Genomic DNA, 13957 nt, shown 5'->3' with positions numbered 1-13957 from the left:
CTTCCCATTGACTCAAAGGGGACTTGTATACCTCTCCTTTTGTCAGTGTATTTGTAATGCACTTTGTGTTGTTACTCTGTGTAGTTCTTGTGTTAGTCTCCCTGGGAAGGTGTAAGGGGACAGAGCTACATCAGTGGTACATCCCGTTAAACGTGCAGTCAGTTTACACAAGAGTAGAGACTAGTCATCGTTCACCTGGGGCGCCCTGCCCAATGCTCAGTAGTGCAATGATGCTTTGCATGCAGCAGTCTTGTACAACGCAGTGAGGGAGAGAGGAAGAGAAAAGGGTAGGGAGAGAGAAAGATGGAGGGGGAGAGAGAGTAGAAAAGAGAAAGATGGTGGAGAGAGACTGCACTATTGTTACGATGATGAATCTGAATATGTGTCTTTGAGGGAGGGAAAGAGAGAGAGAGAGAGAGAGAGGAAGTGATAGAGACAGAGAGGGAGAGATGAAGGAAGGCTACTGTCTTACCTCCACAGGGTGCTCTCTGTAACACTCCCCAGGTGAAAGTCGTAGAGTTTGGTCAGAATCAGGATCACCTGGAAACAAAAAAGACATAACGTGTTATAATCTTCCCTTGTGGTCCTCTGTAGCTCAGCTGGTAGAGCACGGTGCTTGTAACGCCAAGGTAGTGGGTTCGATCCCTGGGACCACCCATACACAAAAAAAAATGTATGCACGCATGACTGTAAGTCACTTTGGATAAAAGCGTCTGCTAAATGGCATATTATTATTATAAGTATGTAATAAGCCATGAAATAACTCAAACCTATTAGATAATAAACAGAAACATTTAAGAATACCACAGGTTATTCTCTCAGAAGACAAGAGAGACTGGGCAAACTTATTCTATATTCTCTTAGAAGAACACCAACCTACGTGTTCCATAAAAAACAATCAAAACCACCATAAACAACAACAACAGGTGTTTGTCGATACATTGGCATGTTATGAATGTCCCTTCGGCTCCGTCCCCAACACAACACTAGTCAAGGGGCACTATGCCAGCCTGTATGCCCACTATGAACCCTCTCTCTCTTGATCCCTCAGTGCTGCCAGGCTTGGGCCCTGACAAGCATGATCCTGTAGTCAGTCCCTCTGTTCACATAGCTTTGGTCTGAGCGGTTTGAAGAGCAGGAAAGAGAGAGAGAAGTGAAGGGGGTCTTTGATAAAACACTGAACAAGGAGACGGGTGAATCACAGACCAAGATGGCCGACCATATTCCAGAGACCCAGTGGTCAGATTTGATATCAAAACAGAGGACCAGAGAACTCGTGTCTTTTTGACTCGCTGAACACTGAAGTGACATCTATCACTGAATCCAAAATCTACCCCTATACCTCCTCCTTAGGCACTCCTGTAGGAAATGTTCATCTTGTAGAGTATTTTACGTTTAAAAAGGCTTATGAAGTTTCTAATTTCCACTTTGAAATTTCAAACTAGATTTTTTCACATTACTGTTGCTGCAGAATTATTTTCATGCTGTATCAAACTGCCTCAAATGAGTATCCTACATCTGTATGTGCAAGCTGTATGGCAAAAATTCCACCCAGCATATTAGAAAGCAAATCGTTAAAAGGTTATTACCATTCTGATTAAACCTATCTTAGATCTACAGGAGAGGCTAGTGGGTAGAAATGGCCAAGGGATTGATTTGGTATTCAGCGTATGCTCCTCTGAGTGGAAGGCTATTGATGCAACCAGGTCATATATGGTGTCTGTGGAGGAGACAAACATAGAGTAATACTGGTGAGACAACACTGGTGAGAAAACACTGGTGAGACAACACTGGTGAGACAACACTGGTGAGATAACACTGTTGAAACAACACTGGTGAGACAACACTGGTGAAACAATACTTGTGAGACAACACTGGTGAGACAACACTGTCTTTATATAAATGCCTCAACAGCCAGATGGTCACAGCGTCATTAGCGATGTACATTACCACCTCCGGGTTGCGTCGTTCATTCTGAGGGTGACGCTGGAATTTGTTAAATGCAAAAACATGGAAAAGATTGACTCGTCTCTAACCTTAATTATTTACCATTCGTCATGACACAGATGACTTGAAAGTGCGAACGGGAAGAGGTGTTCCATAATAAAAGCTTTGTTTTCTAATGCTACAAACCAAATTGACTCTGGCTTTTTTATTTGCATACTTCTCTCTTGTTAGCGTCCCCCCCTTTGCGCCAAGCGTATGCTTCCTCAAAGTAAACTGATAAACTTGACTTCGCTGCAAGGTGATTCGCTAGCTATCTCTCATTGTCTTGCCTGACTACATTTAGATATACAGTATACATCTGGAAAATGGAACTCAGGAGGAAGAAGGGAATAAAGCCAACACCAGTTGTAGACTTGACCTCCGTGGTCCATGTGTACAGGCTCCAGGCTTGGCCTCACTAGCCTGGCTGGCCCTTAAGAGCCCCAAGGACTGGCCTGGACCTCACTGGGGAGCCACTAATGGTTCTCTCTGAGAGATGGTGCCACCACCCTGGGGGCCCTCTCCTCCTCCTAAGACTGTGAGCAGATGGTTTGGGCCAAGCAAGTTGCACTGCCAGAGAGGGCAATGTAGAGAGAGAGGAAGAAAAACATAGAAGTAGAAAATTGGATTCATGCCATGCCGGTAAAATGCAAAGCAAAACTGAGTGTTGGTAGTGTGTCTGTATCTGTGTGTGTGTCTGTGTGTGTGTGTGCGCTTGCATGTTCTTGCTTAAGAGTGTGTGTGTGGAGATCCCTGCAGGCACCTGATGTTATCAGACAAGCTTGCTCTCCTCTGCCAGGGGGTGGCACCACACAGACAGGGAGCAGTCCCCCTCCATGACAGCATGAATTGAAAATTCACATTGAATAACTGAAATCCCAGAGAATACTTTTGTCCTGTCAGCTTGTTTCACCCTCATGAAAATCTTAATAATGTCTCCCAGAATGCCATGCTCGCCCAACCACAAACAGAATACAAACGGTGAAAGCATTAAATGTGGGTCGGTTGTGAAAAATATTCAACTTTTAGCAACTCCTTGTAACATATTGTCAAGTTTGTTTACATAGTGCTGATCTTTGTTGGTCCTGTTTAGTCGACTGACAATGGATTCAATGCAATATGGATGGCATAAACTGTAAACAAATACGTTTCACGAAGGGCCATTTTTCAAGTACATTCTCCCCTCATCGAAAACCCCAATGGACCTGCAACGAATGGAAGAAAATGTCAGCTTGTAGCCTCGCAATTAACCAACTGCGGAGAAAACATATTATTAGCTTAACTAAATGTTCCATGTCCACAAAGACCAATTCAAAGTGCTAAATGCAATTTTGAATGCTGATTTAGTTCTGTGGTGCGCTAACGATAGGTCACTAATGACTTTGAGAAAACAGTTAATGTCTCCTCCAAGCCAGTCAGAAGTTTAATTGGGTTAGCCCCACAAATTGCTTGTGTCCATTGACGGGGTCAGTGCTATGCGGCCCGGTAACAAGGACACTAAGATAAACATGCTTTTCGATAGTGAATACTGAATGAGTATCTAGTCCCTCAGGAGTGTTGAATCAGTGAGGCGTGGCGGAAACGCCTGGCTAATAAAAATAACACCTCAGAATGTCTGTGTCCTTGTGGATAACTGAGGCTGCATGTGACGACAGTGTTGCATCATGGTTGCATTAAGCAGTAGTAGCCGTGTTATGGAACATGGCACATCAAAGAATAATCATTAAAACATAAATGTAGTGTGGGGAACATTAGTTAACAAGTTGTTTTAATATATTTTTCTAGAGACACCAGTATAGGTGTATGTTAATGAGACTTCTGCCTGTTTACACAACGATTCTTCTCATTCAAAGACTTCAATACCTATTCTACTTGATTGCATTCTTAGAATGTTGCTATACCCCCCATAGCTACACTACTGATCAGGTCCACTCTACTTTTAAGCCCCAGGAACAGCACCATTTGACTCTGAAGTAGAGGGAGAGAAGAGCAAGACAGAGAGAGAGAAGAGCCAGACAGAGAGAGAGAGAGAGAGAGAGAGAGAGAGAGAGAGAGAGAGAGAGAGAGAGAGAGAGAGAGAGAGAGAGAGAGAGAGCCACGTCCAAATCCCAAAAAAAGGCAGCAGAGCTTGCAAAACAAACGTAACAACAGATGACACCAAAATGGCAGCCGAACGAAACGCTGATCTTTATCCAAAAGTGATTAAGCCCCCCAGCCTTTCAGTAACTTGTCAGCGGCCAAGCAATTACTACATCAAGTGGAGGGAGAAGCCTGTTTATGTTTAATGTCTCTATCCGGGCCCACACACCACAAATGGTGAGGTTTGATGGTTCTATCCGAGCTGTGTGTATGTTTGTGTGGTTGTGTGTTTATGGCACCTGTCGTTGGAAAACAGGTATATGCTATAGAGCTGGCGGTAAGTGCATTTACCAAGCTCTTTTCAAATGGCCCCCACACAATTACTTATAGCTTCCAATTGGCTCATTCATCCCCCCTCCTCTCCCCTGTACCTATTCCCCAGTTTGTTGCTGTAAATGAGAATGTGTTCTCAGTCAACTTACCTGGTAAAATAAGGGTAAAATAATAAATAAATAATAAATACTGAGAGAAAAAAGTGTCTCTGTGTGTATGTACATAGAGTATGTGTGTGTATGTGTGTGTGTGTGTGTGCGTGTGTGTGTGTGAGAGAGAGAGAGAGAGAGAGAGAGAGAGAGAGAGAGAGAGAGAGAGAGAGAGAGAGAGAGAGAGAGAGAGAGAGAGAGAGAGAGAGAAGCTACATGAGCTAGTAGCACTATGCCTAAACTCTGCTAAAACAAGGGGAAACGCTGGCTGTTAAAAAGTCTGTTCGGTAGCATGTTTATGTCGACTCAGGTAGTAGGGGACATGGTGGGAAATATCCCATTAAAATGTAATACATGAATATACTGTGCAGCGTTACACATTTCTTGAGTCATTCCCTCATTCCCTCTCATCGCCAACGGTCTTACAAATAAACACACACACACAACACACACACAGAGAACTCAAACACCCATATATACACACCAGTGGAGGCTGGTGGGAGGAGCTATAGGAGGACAGGCTCATTGTAATGGAACAGAGTCAAACATGTGATTTCCATTTTTTATTGTGTTTGATAACGTTCCATTTATACCATTCCAGCCATTAAAATGAACCCGTCCTCTTCCCACCAGCCTCCACTGACAAACACACAGACACACATACTCACGTACACACACATGTACACACAGGGAGATCATTCAAGATTGACGTCGAAATTGGACGTCTATCCATCTCCCGAGGACGTCACCAAATGCCTTCATAACCGGCCACTATGGGCAAAAGTGAGCGCTATTACCATCAAGTAGGTTAGGGTTTTGCTAGGGTGTTGTGGATGGAGGTGGTGGATGGGCGTAATCCCATGGGTTAAGGTTTGGGATAGGGTTGAAACATTAAGTTCAAGCACTCATTCTGAATGGTTAAGGTAAAGGTTAAGGTTTGGGATAGGGTTAAAACATTAAGTTCAAGCACTCATTCTGAATGGTTAAGGTGAAGGTTAAGGTTAAGGTTTAGGATAGGGTTTGTGAAATGGACCGATACTGAGCAGCATGAGCAACAAAAACACTGACATTTGACGGTTGGAGCAACCAAAAAATGTAACGTTTTTTAGAACGTGGATGAACGTCACACACACACACTCACGCACACACACACACACATACACACAGGTAATATTTTTGGCCTTCAGCTGATACAGCCTCCTTTATAAAATCCTTATTGATTCTCCTCATTCACAGCAAAGGAATATATATATAGTAGTGGTCTGTGGAGCCAGCCCTAGATTAACCTTACAAATCATTACCTATTTAAATACAGCCAGGTGGAGTAAGTAGGTAAATTAACAGACAGGAAATACGATATGAGAGAGTAGGTCTGGATAGAGCTCTACCTGTTCACCATTATAGCGATGATGATTCTTATTGCCTTAGTTATGGAGAACAAGGGAGGTAGCCAAGCCAAGCTTTCCCTATGGGGTTCTACCTCCTTCCCTCTATCTCCCTCCCTACTTTCTCCTCTGACACTCCTCTTCCTCCATCCATGCCTCTCCTCCTTGCTGCCCCTTTCTTGCTATTTCTTTCCCTTCTACACTCCATTGCATTCTCCTACCTGCACCTCTATCTGCCCTCCCCTGTCCTCCCTTCATTTCTCTCTCTCCCTCCCACACATCCCTCTCTCCCCTCTTGCTCGTTCTCTCTCATCCAAGCCTCTCTCCTCTGTCATTACATCCTTTCTTTCTCTCCCTCCCTCCTTCTGTCCCTTCCATCCCCCTATCTCTATCACTCCACAGCCCTCCCTCCCTCTTTTCCTCCCCCTCTCCACTCTCTCCCCCTCGCTCAGCCCCTCCTCTCTCTCTATCACTCCACAGCCCTCCCGCCCTCTTTCCCTCCCCCTCTCCACTCTCTCCCCCTCGCTCAGCCCCTCCTCTCTCTCTATCACTCCACAGCCCTCCCTCCCTCTTTCCCTCCCCCTCTCCACTCTCTTTCCCTCGCTCAGCCCCTCCTCTCTCTCTATCACTCCACAGCCCTCCCTCCCTCCCTCTTTCCCTCCCCCTCTCCACTCTCTCCCCCTCCCTCAGCCCCTCCTCTCTCGCTCTCCGTCTCCTATCTCTGTCTCTCTCCTCTACCATCTCTCTCCACCCCGTCTCTCTCTCTCTTCCTCCCTCCTCTCTCTCTCTCCGTACAGCAGAAGGGAGTAGAGTTAGAGTTATACACTGCCTGGAGGAGGCCTAATTAAAATCAATGTACATTTACTGAATGCTCATTAAACCGGAATGGAGGTACTTATCTCTTTGGAATTTGTATTAAATACCTCCCATGAAATGTGGAGTGAAAGCGTTCTCACCTATCACAACTATTGGTTTTTAAAACGTGATTGATTGATCACACCACTGTCATAGGCTATTACACAAATACACCTGAAACGTACACAACACAGTCAATATTTATTTTCATGTAACTAAACCAGCTCAAGAGAAATTGCTGCTTTTTGTACATTTGGAAGATGTAACCTTTCACACCATCAGAAATGAACTGGTTTCCTTATGTTCCCATTATGTGGCACATTCCTACACAACATTCTTCTATTTTTATCTGAATTCTTTATGTGGTGGCATTCCACTTCATAATCAACTGTCATTAACACTTTTCCCATTTCAACTTCAAAGTCCAGCGATAAAAGAGTGCTACCATAACAACTTAAATGTGGCTGCAAACTCCCTGTAAATTCACAGGGACAGAGTGATACTCACCCAGCGCCATTATGGATGGATATTTTCTAGAAACCAAAGAGAAACCTTTAACCATGCACAGATAGCATTGGGATGGATACAACGCTCTACCAGACCATGACATTTGGTGAGATTGGGTCACAGCTGCTGTTGCTCACAACAAAAGTCACCATGACCAGTTGGTACCCTATCGTCCAAACTGGATACATTTTCTACATGTTTTATGATTCGGTGGTCTGACGTGTCGGAACAAAGCATGATGGTTTGTGCTGGATTGTCATAATAGGTTTTCATATTTCATGTCTCATCATTAATCATCATCACATCAGACACAGACATAGATAAATAGTTAGGCATAACAGCAGGTATAACAACATAACAAACATACAGTGAGTGGACAAAACATTTCCATGACATAGACTGACCAGGGGAATCCAGGTGAAAGCTATGATCCCTTATTGATGTCATAACAAACATATGAGTTCACTATAAAGCACAAGCAGATCAGAGTCAGACTAAAACAACCCAAATCCCTGGCAAACAGGAACTCTGGAAAAGATAACTTAATTCTAACTTAAAGTGTCATCAAAAGTGTTCCCTCAATGCTCCCTATACCTGCACTATATGTTTGACATTCCAGAGTGAGGGCACAAGCTGCAGAGCTTCCTTCTCTTACATTACATTACGGTCGCCCTTTTTCCCTTCCAATGGTGCAACTGTCTCTCAGGCTGGCACTAGGCCTTGGGTCGGCAGGTAGCTTAGTGGGTAAGAGCGTTGTGCCAGTAACCGAAAGGTCGCTGGTTCTAATCCCCGAGCCGACTAGGTGAAAAATCTGTCGATGTGCCCTTAAGCAAGGCACTTAACCCTAATTGCTCCTGTAAGTCGCTCTGGATAAGAGCGTCTGCTAAATGACTAAAATGTAAATGTAAAAATGAGTAAGTCAAGCGAATCAAACGCTATCTGGATGCATAGGAGAATCTGTGGCGGGGGTGTGAGCGCGCCCACTGTGAGGAAGAAGGATAAAAGCAAAAGCCAGGCCTGGCGGACTCAGACACTCTCCCTCTCTCTGACTCCATCTTATCTCCAGTCTTGAGTGGTGAGATATCTCCTTCGACTTTGAACCGTGAACCTCTGGCCAGGGACTTCAATGTCTCTCACAACACATTATCAGGACAAATACTAAAAGAGTAAAGGACTGAAATACAAGGAAGTAACGGAGTAGGGGACAGTGAGAATGCAGAATGATGTGATGTGAGACCAGGTTTGGAGATATACTGGGGCTTTGGTATGGTCTAATGCACAGTGTTCATCAGGGAGGAAGACATAAGTAGGCTAGGGTCTAAGAACAAGGCCATAAGTGTAGAGTAGACTACAGTAGAAGTAGCAAGACAACTGAATGGTCTAAATATATTCTTCAAAGTGCAATTAGATTCATCTTCAATGCCTCCTACACCCACTGCAGCAAATCCCGAACACTTGCCCTTTCCCATTTAATTTAACCACTGACATATAATTTGTGGTTACTGAGACATATTCTAAGAAGGGAGGGAGTCTTTCTAAACCCCAGTCATACCAGTGTGTCATTGTGAATCTTCCTCAGAGGTGACAGCAGGACACCTGATTAACTCTGAGCCGCATCTCCTAAGATTTTAATTATGTTTTTTCAACGTTGACTTCCTGTCAGTCACCTTGTTGGAGCAGCTGACTGATGTGTCCAATATCGAGGAGGTGTTGTAAAAAATAAAGATAACACTTTTCAAAATGGAGTGTTAGCGATAGCGTGCCGATGTAGTCATAGCATCTGTCAGGTGCAACTAAAAATGCAATATGGTGTCCTTTTAGTGGCCTGCGTTGAGAAATGGTCTGTCCCTCAGCAGGTGACATTGGGGGGAATGGTCGCTTTCATCCAACAACCAAGAGATCCATTGGCTCATTGTGATACGTCCCACCAATAACGCGGCTCGACTAGGCAGGGGCCACCTGCCAGCATTAACATCCTGATAAGGCAGTGTCAGGTTGTTAGACGACGGCTGGTGTGCGTTACCGTGCCAATCCCCTCTCGCCATCCTTCCAGCCACGACGTCAACCATTATTGCTATTTGTGACTCTTTATGATTGATCAGCCATTTTGGAAAATCTCTTTGGCAGTTGTTGCTCCCTGCGCTTTTACGATTTATGTCTTTCCAGGGTAAACGATGAGAGATGTTAGCGATTCACAGAGGGGATGAAAACAGTGTGTTTAATGCACTTACTATAACATAGTCTGTCTGTCTGTCTGTCACCTATTCATTTCCATTATCTTCCCCTGTTGAGAGACTTGGCCCTGAAGGCAAATCTATAAATTATTTAAATGGCAGAAAATGAATATCTAACTCCATATTTACAATTCAAAAGAGCCCTGTTGGTTAAAACAGACCTGACAATGATTCAATAAATTACCAAATTAATAGAATTTTGGAGTATTGAGATTAAGAAAACAAGCAAAGTGTTTTTTTTAATTGTTAGGAGATTTAATTCTAAGTTATTGAAGTTATTGTTCTATTAGAGTGCTATTTTTCCTTCTTAAAAACGCAACTATGCCAGAACCAACAAATTTATTATACTGAATATTGCTACGGTGTCCATAGTAGGACAGCATACCGTAACTCAGTGAAAGTTTGATGTTAGGTAATATATACACACAGTTGATATAAATTGGAAAACATGGTGACTCAGTCATGCAGAAAGTCAGTCTTCAGCTGTCATGATTGAACACAGGCCCTGTAGGTCTATCCATTGGCTCATTCTGGTCTGGCATGGGTCACTTATACACAGTCGGCATCACCCAGTCCCAGGCAGCCCTAACAAACAGTTATATAATGTGTTGCATGGTATGATTAATTCAGACATCCATGGTCATCCAGCGACCTCACAGGGCACATCGGGTGAGTCACCCCAGAAAAGCAGACTAGACCTGGAAAATGCTCGCAGGGTTGGAGTGCGATCAACATGGAGGTTCACAGAAAGAGCTATGGTGATTTGGGGAGATTTGAGGTCAGTTATGGCTACAGTGTAGTAGAGTCAGCAACTAAAGACCGATTAGTTAGCCACTAGAGATAAAGGCTAGGCAGTCTGCTCTTGAGTCATGCGGATGACCAAGGTTCAATATATGTTCCATCACAACAGCATCAAAACATAAGCAGGGTTAGCTGAAGGCTATGGTATCAACTCTACTGTATGTGCCATTGAGCTGTGGAGAGATACAGTGGGGGAAAAAAGTATTTAGTCAGCCACCAATTGTGCAGGTTCTCCCACTTAAAAATATGAGAGAGGCCTGTAATTTTCATCATAGGTACACGTCAACTATGATAGACAAAATGAGGAAAAAAAATCCAGAAAATCACATTGTAGGATTTTTAATGAATTTATTTGCAAATTATGGTGGAAAATAAGTATTTGGTCAATAACAAAAGTTTCTCAATACTTTGTTATATACCCTTTGTTGGCAATGACACAGGTCAAACGTTTTCTGTAAGTCTTCACAAGGTTTTCACACACTGTTGCTGGTATTTTGGCCCATTCCTCTATGCAGATCTCCTCTAGAGCAGTGATGTTTTGGGGCTGTCGCTGGGCAACACGGACTTTCAACTCCCTCCAAAGATTTTCTATGGGGTTGAGATCTGGAGACTGGCTAGGCCACTCCAGGACCTTGAAATGCTTCTTACGATGCCACTCCTTCGTTGCCCGGGCGGTGTGTTTGGGATCATTGTCATGCTGAAAGACCCAGCCACGTTTCATCTTCAATGCCCTTGCTGATGGAAGGAGGTTTTCACTCAAAATCTCACGATACATGGCCCCATTCATTCTTTCCTTTACACGGATCAGTCGTCCTGGTCCCTTTGCAGAAAAACAGCCCCAAAGCATGATGTTTCCACCCCATGCTTCACAGTAGGTATGGTGTTCTTTGGATGCAACTCAGCATTCTTTGTCCTCCAAACACGACAAGTTGAGTTTTTACCAAAAAGTTCTATTTTGGTTTCATCTGACCATATGACATTCTCCCAATCATCTTCTGGATCATCCAAATGCACTCTAGCAAACTTCAGACGGGCCTGGATATGTACTGGCTTAAGCAGGGAGACACTTCTGGCACTGCAGGATTTGAGTCCCTGGCGGCGTAGTGTGTTACTGATGGTAGGCTTTGTTACTTTGGTCCCAGCTCTCTGCAGGTCATTCACTAGGTCTCCCCGTGTGGTTCTGGGATTTTTGCTCACCGTTCTTGTGATCATTTTGACCCCACGGGGTGAGATCTTGCGTGGAGCCCCAGATTGAGGGAGATTATCAGTGGTCTTGTATGTCTTCCATTTCCTAATAATTGCTCCCACAGTTGATTTCTTCTAACCAAGCTGCTTACCTATTGCAGATTCAGTCTTCCCAGCCTGGTGCAGGTCTACAATTTTGTTTCTGGTGTCCTTTGACAGCTCTTTAGTCTTGGCCATAGTGGAGTTTGGAGTGTGACTGTTTGAGGTTGTGGACAGGTGTCTTTTATACTGATAACAAGTTCAAACAGGTGCCATTAATACAGGTAACGAGTGGAGGACAGAGGAGCCTCTTAAAGAAGAAGTTACAGGTCTGTGAGAGACAGAAATCTTGCTTGTTTGTAGGTGACCAAATACTTATTTTCCACCATAATTTGCAAATAAATTCATAAAAAATCCTACAATGTGATTTTCTGGATTTTCTTTTCTCAATTTGTCTGTCATAGTGGACGTGTACCTATGATGAAAATTACAGGCCTCTCTCATCTTTTTAAGTGGGAGAACTTGCACAATTGGTGGCTGACTAAATACTTTTTTTCCCCACTGTAGATAGGAGTTACCCCAACTATAGGCCTATGAGCGCTGAAAATGTATTTCCGTGATTCAGAAAATTGCTTGAATTGTCTAACAAAGTGTTGGTCCTACAAGAGAATACATACATTCCATTTGTAATGTTTTTTTGTAATTTAGCAGACACTCTTATCCAGAGCGCCATACATTAGTTAGTCCTCACATTTTCATACTGGTCCCCCGTTGGAATCGAACCCACAACCCTAGAGTTGCAAGCACCATGCTCTACCAAGTGAGCTACACAGGACTATATAAAGCTAGTATGAACCTCGGGTATCTCTCCAGTACTCTAACTGTACAGTTGTATAGTGAAGTTGCAACGCTCATGTGTTAGAGAGACTCTTTATAAACCAATTAGAAGTCTAAAAGGTCATAGCCTTGGAGGGGGAAAGATAGAACACAAATTGGCCCATGTTCTAGTTTTGATCATCAGACTTTTCACTTAGCAATTAAATTGAGCATGATAATAAGATGATGTGAGAGCTCTGCTCCTTTCTCCTCCCTCTCTCTATCTGAGATTTCTGTAGTGGAGAGGAACATGGGTTTATTAACAAGATTGGGCTCTGAAGGATCTGACAGTATGTACCTTTAATAGCTTTTCTTTATTCTGAATAGAGTACTCAAAAACGAAAACAAGACTATTTCGGGAGTTAGCTAATAAGTAAAAGTGTGGAGATTTTCTACTCTGCTCACAAGTACAATTGGAGCTAAAATAACATATTAGAGCATGTAAATGCACATTTGAGAAAGTATAACTTACTAGTGTCGAATGATGAAAGATTACAGGTATATGATTGTGCTATAACACGATAAACCACAGTCCTCTTTTATTTTTCTACTAAGGTTTCTATGTAGTTTGAAAATTATATTCCACAACAAACTCAACCCCATTCAAGGATCATGTCATTTTCTATAATCATCTCGCCTAATACTTGGAAATATTTTTCCAAAGTAGGGAATCACTGCTTATGCTACCCTTTCATGTAAATAACTCGCCTGCAACAACTAACAGGCCCAAATCACAGACCTAAATATCAGGCCTCCTGTTGTTGTTGTGAGGCTCCAATGGACTTTATAGCTCTAAGTGTGGACTAGAAAATAAAGGATGTCCTATTGAGGGAGGCGAATTAAGACTATTACGTCTCATTAGTGGCTTTGATTCGGTCGGCATGGGCCTGTGTGCTGTGCTCCTTGATATTCAGCATGCTACGGCGATAGCGCCGACTGGGCTTAGAGTGATCATTACAATGAGGAGCACATTTATTCTCTCTGTCAGACGCGCTCCAGACACAATCAATGCCTTTCCAAGAATCCCTAATTTCTTAAAGGGATACCTTGGGATTTTGGCACTTGCATGCTAGAAGACACCCATAGACTTCCAGTCATTGCGCTAATGCTAGTTAGCATTAGCTAGTGAAACTACCTGTAACTTTCTTCATACTGGACACAGAGACATAAGAATGGTATCCACTAGTTCATCTGACTCTGGGGAAATAGATGAAAGGCCTCGTTGCCAAAATCCTGAAGAATCCCTTTAAACCGATGGAGATCGGGAGAAGATTTATTCCGATGCACCGTTCGCAACAAGCTTTGTTTATGCAATGGATGCATTCCGCAAAGCGTGATTTCGATGTTGTAGCTACACCGGGACATCAGGAGGGAAGGAGAGAAAGTTATATATTGAGAGAAAAAAACATTCATTCTTCCATTTGGAATAGATCAACATCACGGACGGATATCCCGCAAAAGCCAAAGAAGCTGTATAGCTTTTAAATGAGCAGCCATTTTTATTCATGACAACAGCGAGATCAAAACA

General features: G+C 43.2%; 1 protein-coding gene across 1 annotated transcript in view; it reads right to left on the bottom strand.

The window, feature by feature from the left end:
- LOC311131112 (VPS10 domain-containing receptor SorCS3-like) overlaps nucleotides 1–13957 on the bottom strand; it is a gene marked incomplete at both ends in the record, with an annotated part of 216181 nt that overhangs the window by 129606 nt on the left and 72618 nt on the right. Inside the window, one exon of the mRNA XM_084163923.1 lies at nucleotides 473–540. Coding sequence (XP_084020049.1) covers nucleotides 473–540 — 68 coding nt within the window. The remainder of the gene's footprint in view (nucleotides 1–472; nucleotides 541–13957) is intronic.

The sequence above is a fragment of the Coregonus lavaretus genome (assembly GCF_964263955.1).
Source record: "Coregonus lavaretus genome assembly, chromosome: 6".
Classification (NCBI taxonomy): domain Eukaryota; kingdom Metazoa; phylum Chordata; class Actinopteri; order Salmoniformes; family Salmonidae; genus Coregonus; species Coregonus lavaretus.
This window is presented reverse-complemented; position numbering and strand designations above follow the sequence as displayed.